This window comes from Rhyacophila brunnea, unplaced genomic scaffold, assembly GCF_057557595.1.
Source record: "Rhyacophila brunnea isolate RB1 unplaced genomic scaffold, BYU_Rbru_1.0 scaffold_3, whole genome shotgun sequence".
In the NCBI taxonomy this organism is placed as follows: Eukaryota; Metazoa; Arthropoda; class Insecta; order Trichoptera; family Rhyacophilidae; genus Rhyacophila; species Rhyacophila brunnea.
This window is the reverse complement of record NW_028232965.1, coordinates 54992570-55008413: the sequence shown is the minus strand read 5'-3', so window position 1 is coordinate 55008413 and position 15844 is coordinate 54992570. Positions and strand designations below refer to the sequence as shown.

The window sequence follows — 15844 nt, the reverse complement described above, 5'->3', positions numbered from 1 at the left end:
ATTCACGTGTCTCTCGTTCGTGCTGTCAGCCGCTCCGATTATGTTTGCATCCGTGACCAATTGGGTCGCCGAACGCCTACGAAAGAATGGCTGAGAATATTCACTTACCAGACGACTTCTTAGTAGCCAACCAATCCGAGAAACAGTCTTGGTTCAGGTGGAATACAGGATAACCTTCTTACAGTCTTTAGGGTGGTTAATAAATATTAAAAGATCCTGTCTGAACCCAAGCCAACAATGAGGGTTCCTGGACATCATGTGGGACACACACAACAAGCGGAGGTTTCTGGTGCCGGAGAAGTGTGTAGCACTCCGTCACCATCTGCTAATGCAGGTACAAAAAGGCAGTTGGTCCCTCAGACAGGCACATATCCAATCCCTTCTAGGGCGACTCAACTTCACATCCTACCTCCACGAGGAAGGTTGTATTGCCGATGGCTACAGCGCTCCAGTCATCAATATGGCCGAGGTCCCATCCTCGCCAATTGATGACAATCCCACCACAGGTCTAACAGGACGTCATGTGGTGGCTCCAGGTGATAGGCTCCTCAGAGTTCAATCACTTCCTGACGACAGACGCAGCCGACACAGGCTAGGGAGCCCAACTGAATGAACACCTCCTATCAGGTACGTGGGAACAAGACCAGTTAGCATGGCATGGTATTCCAACAGGAAGGAAATGTTTGCAATTCAATCTCGGGTACAATCAATCATAGAATCAGATCTGCTTCTGCAGACAGACACCAAAACAGTGGTGGCATACATCAACAACGAGGGCGGCACAAAATCTGTCACCCTCCTAAACCTATGCCGACAGATACTATTATTTATCAGTCGAGCCAACATCACGTTTACTGCACAATTCTTCCGCAGAAAGTACAACTGCGTGGCAGATCATCTCTCCCGCAGATAACTCATTCCCGAATGGCACCTCATCAACACCGCAACCACCCCCCTGTTTCAAAGATGGGGTGTTCCCGAGGTGGATTTATTCGCTAGCAAAACAGCACAATATGTCGTTGCAACGTATGTGTCACGAGACGTTACAGACATTCACGACGCCTTCAGCCAAGTATGGAACTTCAGACTGGCGTGGATATTTCCCCCACCAAACTTACTTTCACGAGTCCTAGCGCACCTGAACTCAGCAAAAGTGAAGTACTTACTAGTGGCACCGAGCTGGAAACAATGCTTTTGGGGAGTGGACTTACGAAAAAGGGTGATAGTACCTCCTTACACAATGCCTCACCTACGTAAGCCGTAATAAGCGTAATGCCAACCGTCCACCTCCAAGGACCCAGGACCTGTCCCTTTAAGTATGGATTATTTCGGGTGGGGTGAAATAACATCAACTTGAATGGTGGAAGAAAGGGCACTCCTTACTTCCAGATGGCGGCTTTCGACTCTAAAAACTTACAAACCAGCTTGGAACAAATGGAAGACAATGACATGGTGTAACATGAACCTAATGGATCATAATAGCCCTCAACCAATGGAATTGGCCAGATACCTAGTCTACTTGCACATGGAGGGTTTGTCGTACAACACCATCCTGGTGTATAGGTCAGCCATAGCCACATTTTGCAAACCGATTATCGTTGTTGATATCAGCATCAACGTGGTAGTACAACACAATATGTTACAGGCAGTTTCGGTACATAAAACGAAACCTGTCAAACCACTAGTTTGGGATCCAGGGCGAGTGGTAGATCATCTTAGGAAAACAACACCGGTGGAGTACAACCTATTCGAAACGTCTCGCAGGACAGCTACCTACTCGGCTGCTTCTCGCATCTGGACGAAGGGTTCATGACCGCACACTACTCAGTAATAGACAATAGATTAGTGGATAAAGGTGACCACATAAATGTATGGCCAATGTTTGGCGCAAAGGCAGATACCGCCAAACATCGTCAATCGGAATGGAAGCTAAGCGCTTCCGCGTCTCAAAACATCGACCCAGTATTCTGGTTACGGAAACTCGTCTGCATATCAAACCCAAGGAGAGAGGAAGGTGGGAATATTTCGGAATTATTTATATCTTCAAGAGGACCACCAAAACCAGCCACAAGGACAGTTATAGGGAATTGGATAAGGTCAGTACTGTTGGAAGCAGGGGTACAAGAACCACCAGACAGTGTCCGCTCAGTGATGGCTTCCTTAAACTGTAAATATATCCAATAGATGATATATTAAAGAGAGGTAACTGACGTAGTGAGTCAACATTTCACGACAACTACCAGAGAACGATGGATACACCACCATCAAAAGGGGAAAAGAACCCATTAACTTCTCTATTCAACCATATAGATTGAAAGTCACGATGGTCTATACCTCGTCACATTGTCACATACAGGAATTTGGCATACCCAACACCAGGTGATAGCAAATAGATATCTCAAGGACTTCAAAGTCAAATTCGAATAATGAAAGGAGTTTTACCTTGTTGACTATGAAGTCCAGGTAACTTCTACCTGGTTCCTTGAACCAAATCATAATGAAGACAAAGGGGTCCCAAACTCCCTACATAAAAAAATAGACGCGCGGGTATGACCAGTAAATAAAAAGGGAGGAATGACCAACGACAAAAAAAAGGAAAATAAATTAGTAGAATATAACGCCACGCGAAGAAGAAATAGCAAATCCTATCTCAAGTACTTCAAAGTCAACATGAATAATAAGAGTTTTATTGGTAGGTAAAACTCCTTTCAATATACGTGCGTTACTATGGATTAATATGAAATGTCAAAATGACATTTCAGTATTCTATATTTATTCAGTATTTCTATCAAGTGCAAAAAAAGTATTTATTAATACATAGAATTGTCAAGTTTATATGATTCAACAGAAACTTTAAAAACGTGGTATATAAAAAGCTCTTTTTATCTTGATAATATTATTATAATTATATTCAGCTGACTGAATAAACTCACTCTGCAGACCTACAAAGTTATCTGGAGAATGAGATAAGGGAGCCACTGTCGAAAACTACCCAATCACAACTCGATACTGGCACAATCTGACGTTTGAATGACGTTTTTCTATATGGCGTCCCATGGTAGTTCTTAGTTCCATTTTTGACCATTCTCCAGATAAGTTTGTAGTCTGTAATCGCGGATTTGTTCAAAAAATGTACTCTGGTGGTGAATAGCGAAAGTACGTCCCACGTGCGCGCGCAGTTGGTGAGCAACGTACTTCCTTCGACGTGAAGTCATTATTTTACTATTGTTCGTCAAGGGCGCGTTTCAGGTTAGTCAGCGTTTCATTGAATTATCTAATGTTTTTTCTTATTTTATTCTAGAAAACACTATTTGCTAAAGTAAAATTTTATCATAGTTATTGAATTGCATTTTAATATATACATCTTCCTGTCATATAATTGGATTAGGTATTGAAAATTACTGATGTTCGAAATTTTATCACAGATTTTGAATGAATATTTCTGTCTAATCCGTGACTGTCACATGAAATAATACAAGAAGCTGACATTTGTCATTTTATCTTTTTATTATACTATGTAATCTCATTCACTCGTCGATTGGTACTGATGAAACCAATTACGTAACATTTTGGCCGTGGTCCACTAACACAGTTTCAAAATGATCTTGGGACGAACCGTATTCCATAAGGGCAAACATATTATATAAGAAATTCGCACCTGCCCGATTGCAGTTCTATAATCACCACATATTTTTCTCACTCAACCGACGGATTAATTCGTGAAAGTAAAATTAATAAGTAAAATATTGTAAGTTACCTACTCGAATTTTTTTCCCACATTAATGATAAATGTCACTCCTTCAAATTTAATAGCTATAATATAACTGCATTCATTTATTAGATCTCATAATTAAATTACCCTTTGCTATTTAAATACCTTCTTATCGGCCCTCAATGATAAATTTTAATTAAATCAGGTAGGTACCTACTAAACACACTGTAGGTATACTTAATCAAAACATTGGTAATTATGCCGCAGATGCCCGCATGAGCTTTTATAACTTTCTTTTTAGACCAAACCCAACCCAACCTAACCTAACCTAATATAAACTTAGTTTGTGATGATGATGCATTGAAATGTATGAAATTTTTGAATCAACGATTATTGGATCGAAAAGCATCTGTGCCGACAAAAAAAAGGGTAAATGTGCCGCAGAAGTGGCAATGAGATTTTACAACTTTCTTTTTAGACCAAACCAAACCTAATCTAATCTAACCTACCCCAACCTAATATTACCTCATATAATCTTAGTTTGTGATAATGTTGCATCAAAATGTATGAAGATTTAAAATTTTCAATTAACGATTATTGGATCGAAAAGCCGATGCGCCGACAGAAAAAGCTATTTATTATAATAGTCTACATGGAATAAACTGTTTTCGTAAGAAAAAAAATTATAAAAGCTCATGGCCACCTCTGCTGCACAATTACCGAAAAAAGTTAAATGGAATAAGCTGTTTTCGTAAAAAAAAAATTATACTCATGCAGGCATCTATGGCATAATTACCCATTTTTTTAAAATTATTACCTACTGAATGTAGGTATAGTAAATTGAATAGGTAGGTATTCAACATTGTTACAAAACATAAAATTTAAATTGTATTCTCAATTATTTCACGTTAAGGTGACGCATCAGTGAAACGCGAAATAATTTCCAACTGTAGGCGCGACGAAATTTTGGACTCGCTGCCATTCACTGAGAGAATCTCGAGCCAGAAGCACGTCACTTTGCTGCGTGATGGCGACGGGTCAATTAATTCTAAAATCGTGTAAAGATGACTAAAAACGTTACCCATTTACTTTAAAAAGAAAACATGTCAATGAATATATTATTATTGTTACTAATAGAACAATAAACAGAACATAAAATGAACGTATGTTGGATTTATATGAAAAATAATATTTCGTTTGACAGGTGTCATTTGCACCCGCGACCCGCAGTCCGCGCATCGCCTAGCAACGATCTTTTTAGACCGTGCCTCAACTAATGCATGGCCTTAAGGTTTTGTGGGTGGCTGTGACAGCATGATATTTAAATTTTATGACAGCATATCTATTAATATAGAAGTGCAAAGTTTTTATTTGTTATAATTATGTGGCCATTAACGATCACTCACAACCACTGATTTGGACATGTTTATTAAGTACTATTTTGTTTTTAATATGTTCCAGATATAAAATCTTCCACACATTAAATTGACAATGGGTGTCCCGGCTGGTAATAGTGAAAACGGAAAGAAATTGTTTGTGCAGAGATGTGCTCAATGTCACACTGTAAGTTGACACTCTTTGTCATCCGACTCACTCGCAAGCATTACTTACATATTTTGCATGTTTAATCAAATTTTGACGAATGAAATTAATAGTAAGCATTATTTTTTGCACAAAACAATCATAATTACTGATTATCCATCAAATTACCTCATACTATACAAAACACTTGTACTAATAATAATAATATATTAAGCTGTAATGCTACCCTTCACAATGGGTCAAGCAAGGTGAATGTCACTGCCCTTTGATGCGTGTTAAACACTGACACTGCGTCAAAGTATATCAAAAATTTGCTGGCCATGGACCACACAATGTGTATGTCGCTTTCTACGCAATGGTACGCTTGTGAGTGTTAGGTACATATTTTGTTTATATTTTAATTAATATAATGTCGCCATTAACAGTTAATACTATTAATATATAGTGACAGATTTTTTGTTAAGGCAACATTATTCACAAGTAAATTCATTTAATAATAGTGTATTTTTAAAAATTAGCAGTGTGTCCTGTCATCCATTTTAAAATGAATTTAATCATGCAACAAGCCTTCCCGCGGATGCCAAAGTGCATTATGATATAATATTTTTTTTAAAGAGAATAACTTGGATACCTAGTATAGATAAACACTTTTCACTTTATCTATCTCTTATCTTTTTAATTTAATAGATAATAATGGAATTTTTTAATGAGAAAAGAATTGATTTTGCAAGTTCCATTATTTTTAATATTACAATACCAGAATTTGATATTAAAAACCACCTATTAACAAATTGTACAGTGGTTTGTATACACTCTAAATAGGTACCAAAGTGACTTATTATAATCCCTCGTCTCCTATTTGCAGGTTGAGGCTGGTGGTAAGCATAAGGTGGGCCCCAACCTACATGGACTCGTAGGCCGCAAAACCGGACAGGCAGCCGGATTCTCTTACACCGATGCCAACAAGGCCAAGGGTAAGTTGTCTAATTATTGAGTTGGTATTCACTTGGTGGGATTCATTACAATACTATTCAATTTTTACAAAATATATCGTCTATTGAACTTTTTAAGGTAAACTTCCGTACTTTGTTTTTAAATGTTCACGGAAGTGGAAAGTTGTCCCAATTGTTTTTTAAATTTATTAACAGTAAAACGTCACTGACAAAACACATATCTTCTTTTCATAACTATAAACATAACAAAGACGCACTGGAGTTTTCGAACAAAAAAAAATCGAATTACGAAATACAAAATAAGTAGGTACCTACTTATATGGTAAAAAAACTTTCAATTTTCTAAAATTTTCCAAATTGCTATAGTTTTTTATGAATATCTTATATTTCGATGTTTTTTAAAATAGATATAAAAAATATTAAAACTATGAATTAGTCAAAAATCTCTTAGGTGATGCTTAGAAAACTTAATAAACTAAATTTTAATAATAAATATGACCATAAAATATATGTAATAATAGGGTGCGGTCCGATTCACCAAATTCACATTTTATTACATTTTTTACAATTGTAAGTTTATCTTTGACTTAAAATAAAAAATATTTTTCATTTTAATGTTTTCAGATACATATTTATTCATTAATACTGTTGAAATTGTAAATTATCACAAAAAATGTCTCAAATTGCAAGCTTCGTATTTTTCCGCTAGGTGCCTCTTTAAAAAAGGCTCAGTGAAGACTTTGCCTTAATGGGGTTTTACTGTATTAATATTTTTTTAGAGATTTCATGTTTAGAATATGTTGACAATAATAATTTAAACGAAAATCGCTCATGGAATTTATTTTGTGTTGCAAATTTGCACGTTGTGTCTTTTAATTTGGCGTATGCAGTTTGTAAAGCTTGGCTAATTCAGCAGAAAAGTGTTGAGAAAGCTATCTAATCAGATTGATTATATTGTGTATATCAGGTATAATAATATACTTAATTTGCTAACATGCATTTTTAAATTGTCATATTATTTATTATGGTTTTCAATTAAGAAATTAAAAAATAAATGCATTATTTAAGTATATAATATGTGTAAAAGATTAGATAACACAGATCAATATTGTATGGTTGGTACCATAGGTGTTTGTTCAATATTATTGGTTGTCCGTAAAAATTATGTTAGATCATTGAGAAGACTCGATTTAGGCTGTAGCGCCATTGGAACTTCATTTGGAATCATGCATTTAAAACCAACCTTCGATATTGATATTCTGGCCGTATATTATAACATATCGCGAGCCTAATATTACAAGGTTCTAAGTGTTCATTCTTGACAAAACATTGTTACTTTTGTTTCGCAAAAAATAAACTCTTAGAACCTTGTAGTTCTCCGCTTGCGATATATGTAAGGCCAGAATACTTGTATTGATATGTCAAAAATCATCAATGTTTAGAGTAGACATCGCCTGTAGATCATGTTTATTGGTGTTTGTGGAATAAGTTAAAATAAATTGATATGCCTAACTTATTATTATGCTAAAATCACAGTGGAGATTGAAGCAAAGGAGAATTTCAGTGCCTTGTTTTTTAAAAATAAAGACCTCCAGTTATTAACACATCGCTACCATAATATGTAGATATATATTAATTATTGTGTAGTGAAATTATCCAATTAAAAGTGATTTCAAGTAAATGCCTCATTGTGTTTTTTTCCACAACTATAAAGGTTCTGCAATTCTGGGAATACCAGCAACACAATCATTATGTGGAAATACATATATATCCATGGTTACAGAATAAAATAATAATTTAATTGTTGACAATGTTTAATACAATATAATGTTATAATATACGAAAGAAATCAATACGAGTACCTATACTATGTATCAGTGGCGAAGGGTGGAGGTAGGCTGTTAAGATCCACCATAAATAGTGCACATTATACTCTATCAGTCATACGTATTTGTTTTTATTGAATTAAGATTACAATTTACAGATGGTATTAGTTAGTTTTTAAAAATCAATTAAACCCTGTCTTAACCAAACCATAATAGTTTTGGTATACTTTGGACCATATGACAAAATTGTGCATACTTTTTCATTCATACTTATTTGTTTTCGTTGGATTAATAATATATATTACACATACTGTTGTTTCATTTTTTTAAATTCGTTAAGCCCTGCCTAAACCAAACTATAATAGAGAAAAAATATTATTCTATCCATAAAATATCCAAAGTTATGTATGATTTAATTGCATAATTTTAGATATCTTATGGATAGACGAGTATTTTTCTACTATTATCCTATTATGGCTTGGTTTTCGCAGGGTTTAATTGAATTTTTAAAACTAACTATGTAACACCATCTGTAAATTGTAGTCTTATTTCAATGAAAACAAATACGTATGACTGACAAAATTTAGTGTACACTATTGATGGAAGATTTTAACAGCCTACCTCCACACTTCGCCACTGTTATACTATGTATAGTAATTACATGCAGTATGCAGGTTTGAGGATATTATTATCATAAAAAGATCCATGAATATTTTCCTTATACATTTAATATTTGAATGATGCAATTGTGGTGCAACAAAATAGATTGCATCATTCATTTTGAAATATGTAAGTACTCAATTATTGTGCAGTTATCTGATATATTATGGTATGAGTACAATGGTCACTGTTGGATGGAGATAATATTTCATTAGGTACCTATATTTTTTAAATTTGATTTTGTTGTAATATTATGTTGCAAGGAATTGTAACTGAAACCTTGCTTATCTTGTGTTCCTCTTTCACAATACATCAGATTGTATACAAATCTATCATGCCAATTAATTTCAAGGTTGTCACTTTAAATAGTATTCTGTATGTGTTGACATTTTGATGTACATATGTACCAGTGGCGAAGTGTGGAGGTAGGCTGTTAAGATCCGCCATAAAGAGTGCACATTAAACTTTTTCAGACATGGATATTTGTTTTCGTTGAAATAAGACTACAATTTACAGATAATGTTGGTTAGTTTTTAAAATTCAATTAAACCCTGAGAAACCAAGCCATAATAGATAATAGTCAAAAAATACATGTATATCTATAAAATATCTAAAATTATGCAATTAAATCATACATAACTTTGAATATTTTATAAATAGAATAATATTTTATATATATTATAGTTTGGTTTAGGCAGGGCTTAATGAATTTAAAAAAAATAACCAAGAATATGTGCAATATGTATTTTTAATCCAACGAAAACAAATAACTATGAATGAAAAAGTGTGCACAATTTTGTCGTATTGCCCAAATTAGACTAAAACTATTATGGTTTCGTTTAGGCAGGGTTTAGTTGATTTTTAAAAACTAACTAACACCATCTGTAAATTGTAGTCTTAGTTCAATAAAAACATATACATATGACTAAAAAAGTTTAGTGTGCACTATTTATAGCGAATCTTAACAGCCTACCTCCACCCTTCGCCACTGATATGTACCTACTACAATATTGGGTATATACATACTGTTTTGATATATTACAAAAAAATGATTTTGAATATTAACTTGTTGACCACAGAGCATTTAATTACTACTTAATTACCGCATTTAAATAATATGCCAATTATATCGAATGTCCAATTAATTAGTGGACAACAGGTGTACCGTCCGTGTGGAAAGGATTAAAATGGCACCCACCCACACAGGCCTAGTTGGGAGGGTGCCTGTCTGCAGCAGTAGGTTTTATCTCGCAGGTGTTTGAAAAATCCATGTTGTTTTCCAATCCAGTGCAAGGATTCAATGGGTTGGACGAATGGCTTAAAAACCATTCATTCTAAAAATAAGTCTGTTAATATAGCTTTCATTGGGTTCCATATCTTTGGTCTATTTTGTAAAACTTGTATATCCCATTTTGATTAATTATGCTAGTACAGTAGCAACCTCAAATCAACATCCTGACTAATTGGGGATGACGGTAATTCGGATACAAATCAAAAGAAAACAAAAAATCTGGATAATCAAAAAAATAATAGAAAATCTATCTTCAAAAATCTTCCAAAATAAACCTTTTTAATAGCAATTTTTGAAAATAATAATTATAAGTACCTAGATTAATTTTTACAAAAACAAAAATTCATCATTTTTCCTAAAAAGGTATTTGTATTAACAGATTTTTGTTTTTACGAGAAATGGATTTTAGCCACTTGCTCAATCTATTAGCTTCATACTCTGGGTACAAACAACATGTGATTTTTTTGCCAGAACCGGGACCCAGAACATTATAGACTGACACGTTACTGCTCAGCAATCATGGGCACATAAATCTGGATAATCAAGGTTTTACCTATCATGCACCCATAACACATCCATTCATTTAAAAATCAATCCACAGGAACCTTGTGATTTGTGTCCATGCAATGGAAAAATTTGCAAACCTCATAAATATCAGTAGTTTTTAAAGCTTGATCTTTTTGTAATTTTTAAATGTTATTTAATGAAAATTAAACAGTTTTTATTGTCTCCTGAAAAAAGTTATTCTGGATTTACTAGGTTTACAATATAAAGATAGACAGATGATATGCTCCGATTAGCTTTCATGAGTTGATATGGTAATATACTTATTCAATACGTTTGTTCATTTGGCAGGAATCACTTGGAATGAGGATACTCTTTTCGAATACCTAGAAAACCCAAAGAAATACATCCCCGGAACCAAAATGGTGTTCGCTGGACTCAAGAAGCCTAATGAGCGAGCTGATCTTATCGCTTACCTCAAGGAAGCCACCAAGTGAAAATAACAAATCTAGACGCCCAATTCACACAAGTTTAAAAATTATTTTTATGTTAATTTAAAAAAAGACCATAGTGAAGAATTTTGTTACGTTACGTTCAGTTTTATTTATTTTCTTTATTTATTGTGTAAAATTGAACCGTATGTATAAAGATTCTTAAATGTATTTTTATCGTAATACATACATTACTTATTTGTTTTGTAAAATATAAAAATTTAGTTTTACATTTCATTTTGTAGTCTTATTTACTGATAATTAAATTATTATAAATTTACCACACAGTGATTAATAAATTATTGATTAAATTACACCTGGTTACCATTTCTCATGACAATTTATTGTTCCGGTGATTCTAGTGGAATATTATGTGATTGATTTTTGGAAGTGTTGCTATCATGTCATTAATAGCTCAAATGGTTTAACCATGTGATGGAATAGTGTGTTAAGTTACGAGATTGAAATTCTATTTGAATAATATTTATCGCATTGTCAATAAATTGATCTTGTGAAATAAATTTTTGTTTTAATTACCTATCCTTGTTTACTCCAATAAGCCTTCTGAAATACCTAGAATATGATTCAAATAATGGAGGTTGTGTGTAGTGATTATACATGATATTATGCCTAGTTAGACGAAGATGAACATTCTATACAAACTGTCCGAAGTTGAGTCAAAATTATTTCTGAACATTTAATTATGTTCCAATACAAATGACCTTGGTGCAAATGGGAAACATTGAACATATACAGATGGTTTTGGTATTGACTAGGCATTGTTATCTGCAATATTCATACACATTTCCTAAATACATTGTACATAATATGAATACGTGTATTAAATAAGGCTCTAAGTACCAAAAAGTAGTATTGCCTTTAGTTACAATATACTGAGTCATTGCAGTAAAATTTCATGAAGCAGACCTTTTGAAAAATTTAGTTTTACAGTGTGAAGCAATCACGGCAGCTTCTATAATTTTAGGTATTAAGAACTCGCAAGCGTCAACACACCATCGTCAGCTATTTTATATTGAATTCCGTTGACCACTACAGTGCTACTTACACCATTATAAATAAAACACGCCAACGGACTTACAACGTCGACAGGTTTAATTATTTTGCTGTATTTTTTTGGCTTGCTTGAGGCACTTAGACTATAGTTGAAGTTATTGGCGTTGGTATGTAGAACATTTTTCTATAAAAATGTCAGTTTTTATTATTTTGGTACTTAGCGCCTTAATTGATGCACGTATTCATATTATGTGAATGTCAGAAAATCTGCAATCATTTATTTATTTTTACAGTTTGAAATACAATATTTTTGGTGAAATCAGAATCGATGAAACTTGAAGCTCAGAGCAATACTGCTAAAGAGAAAGCGTATTGTCCGGCTATACGAAACAGTTTTTGTGTATAATGCACAGTTTAGAATCTTAATTTTATTATTATTAACTAACCTACAAAACGTTACACAATCATCTTGCTTCTCAGTACGGCTACCAAATTTAAACCCAACACTGTTAACCATCTTTGACCAGTAACTTTATAGTTCGTATAAAAAACTATATATTTCAGCATGACATACTCCTGGTTTTGCCTTAAGCACATAAGTCAAACCAATATTCACCGGCGTCATTTCTAGCTTCACTTAGTACTTAGTCGATTCATATGTTTTCTATCTTACTCTTAACTCATTGTGGAGATTATATGTGTGCCAAATGCTTTTTCACCCGCATTTACAGTTAGTTTTCGTTCAGGCCTTGACCCATTGGAAATAATCATTATAATATTATTGATACACATTTCTTAAATACATTATGTAAATATCTGTAGCAAAGAGATATCTGCAGTAATTTATTTGTTATCACATGTAGATATAAACAGGAATCAGTTAAACTTGAATACATAATTTAAACGGCCTTCTTTTGGTCTCACCTTGTAGAACTAGGAAAATTTACTGTTAACACAAGTTCAATGTGACGCGAGGTGACCTTGTGAATTATTGTTGCTGGCTAGTTGTATGAGGTGAGTATGTTCATTTGTTATCAGCTCTAATATTATTGATAATGACGTCAATTACTTATATTATTATATAAAGATTAATTTTTATTGATCCATCTGCAATGAAATAAATCTTTGCATAAAATGCATTTTTACAAAAAATATCTTTTTTTTTTAATCTATGAAACATGCATACGTCATATTGTTATTACTGTAAAACTATGAGAAAATGTAATATTGTTTCCAATTCATTTTTTACTAAGTAATGTACTGATAAAAGGAAGTTTTTTGTAGTAGGTTAGAATCAGCGGTGGCTGTTCAAACACTATATAAATGCACTGCACTAAAAATTAAATTGTTTAAAAGAAAACATTACTCAATGTAGGACATTTATTCATAACAATTATTTCATTAATCTTAGTATGTACGCTTATAATTGGGCATATTCCAGTATAATTACAAGATAAAAATAACTTTTTTTATAAGTTTTTAAATTTTCTGTTGAATCATATAAACTTGACTTGACTAGCTTAAACGATCAAAAAAAATTGTACTTGATAGAAATACTGAATAATGAAATGTCATTTCATATTGATTTCCATAGTAACGCACGTATATATTAATAATTTAGTTGCTAGGACCCCCTAGCAACCAATAATGGTATCGAAATATCTTTTTATACAAAACAGAATTAACTGAAAATGAATTAAATTCTACTTAAAGATGGCTAAAAGTATTAAAAGAATGCATTGGCATCGTGTTCTGATATATTCTAAAAGTTTCAAATGTCTAGCTAGTCAGTTAAAAATCGATTGCAAGATTTGTACCGGACAAATAAGAATATGAGCTAAGAAAAACGTTGTAAAAAATAAAATTAATGAACCCTTGTCACCATGTCTGACTTTCTGTTCAGTGCATGGAGTTTCTAGAATGTGTATTATATTGTATTAAGCGTCAATTACATTGAGCTTTTTTACGAGCTGATTATTGGCAAATTTATAATCTGCCTGTAAATTCGCCCAGTGTAATCATCGAACAAGCTAATAAGCAGGTTGTAAACACTCCACCGAGAAAAGTTGAAAGCCGGTCAACTTTATAAGCTACACGCCGGCTTGTGGGCGTATCGCGTCTGCGCAGTAGAGCGTGGTGGTGGAAAAACGAACTACTCATTTTGAAATTTACCTTTTTGACGTTTAATGGAAACATTATTATGGAGCGTAGCGACCTCCCGGCAAAAAAACGAACTACGTTCCGTCAAAATCGCTCGCTGGCTTGTGGCTTATCAGCGAATGGAAAATTTTGTGTGTAATCATGAAATCGCAGTAGCTGAACCGCCCGCTTTTAAATTTGCCAATAATCAGCTCATAAAAAAGCTCAATGTAATTGACGCTTTAGTAATTACTTATTGCACAACTTTTACTCATCCAAATAACATTACCTATTAATTATCTGAACTTGACAGTTGTGCAATAAATTACAATTAATTATTCATTGCTTCTAATATTATAATTATTGCTTTATGGTGTATATTTTGTAAAAGTGCACTCAGTTGGACAATATGAACACCAAATGGTGCATAATGCATTTGTCAAATAAATTGTGTTTTTGCTAATTGATTTTCAAATGCAATAGTTACAAAATTAATTAAATGGGCCTGTAAGCATTGAATTAATTACCTGTGGATGATTATAAATGTCTAACAAGTTTATAATAAAGCTTAGAAAGAATACTGTCCTTGTAATAAGCATTATAATATAATATTTTAAAAGGCCTATATGTCACATTCGCTTTTTATTTGTAATACCAAGTGGATATTCTCTCTTGCGATTGTCATTTTTAAGTACTTTCCTGTGGAGATATAAATTCGCCGTTTTTACACAACATATAGCTAGTGAGGTACATATTTTTTTTCCGTTAAAATCTCGATTTCGCCAAAATGGTTGATTCACTCTTTTTGCAAGATACCGATGACATGTTCTCGAAGCTCAGTATATGGTTGCTTTGAGCCTACGTAGGGCGCCATAACTCTATTGTAAAGTAGAAATAAACAAGACGAGTCATTGAATGTTACTCCAGTCATTTGAATAGTGAGGTCTCTGAAGTCAAATAGGATGACGAAAAGAAATATTTTACTAATGTATTATATATGTATTTTTTATGTGTAAAAAAATGTTTACCAGGATAATCATTCATATGGGGCAGCGTTTACTACATATCGTCGGTGTTTTGTAAAAAGGGCGAATTCACCAAAATGCTACTTTACAGGAGGATTTTTAACTTTTGACATTTATTTGTTTTTTACCTGTAGATTATAAATATCTAACAAGTTTATAATAAAGCTTAGAAAGAATACTGTCATTATAATGGGTATTATTATATAATATTTTAAAGGCCTAATATGTCACATTTGCTTTTTATTTCGTAATTTTAATTAATTTAATTTTAGTCGATTATCGTTTTTAAGTACTTTCTTGTGGAGATAAAAATTCGCCGTTTGTACACAACAAAGCTAGTGGGGTACATATTGTATTTTCATTAAAATCTCGATTTCGCCAAAATGGTTGATTCGCCCTTTTTACAAAACACCGACGATATATGTAATAGTTGGCTCTAAGCCCCACAAGTTCTAAGTGCAATAGTTTTATTATTTTTTAATCTTGCACTGCTTGGATCTACCTATGTTTAACGTAGAGGTGTGTAATGATAATAATAAAACACTCATTCTTGTGATTAAACAAAGAGAACTGACTTATTAGAAAAACAAATTAAAATACACTTTTCATTCAAATACGTTTGTAGGTTTTTAAGTGCTTCTTTCTTCTTCTTTGCCCATATCCGCCCTTTAACTGGAGCATATGGAC

The 15844-nt window shown here is 33.2% G+C and overlaps 1 protein-coding gene across 3 annotated transcripts; it reads left to right on the top strand.

Annotated features, from left to right (window-relative positions):
- Nucleotides 1–3207: 3207 nt before the first annotated feature.
- On the top strand, nt 3208–11500 carry LOC147068572 (cytochrome c-2). 3 transcript variants are annotated; one of them, XM_085952739.1, is made up of 4 exons: nt 3208–3249; nt 5174–5275; nt 6120–6228; nt 10840–11500. In XM_085952739.1, the coding sequence occupies exons 2-4, from the start codon at nt 5204–5206 to the stop codon at nt 10983–10985; spliced, it is 327 nt and encodes a 108-aa protein (XP_085808865.1). In that variant the 5' UTR covers nt 3208–3249; nt 5174–5203; the 3' UTR covers nt 10986–11500. The 3 variants fall into 3 exon arrangements, with proteins under 3 accessions (XP_085808865.1, XP_085808866.1, XP_085808867.1); XM_085952740.1 differs by having other exon boundaries at nt 3208–3748; XM_085952741.1 differs by having other exon boundaries at nt 3208–4625; nt 5004–5275.
- The last annotated feature ends 4344 nt before the right edge of the window (nt 11501–15844 follow it).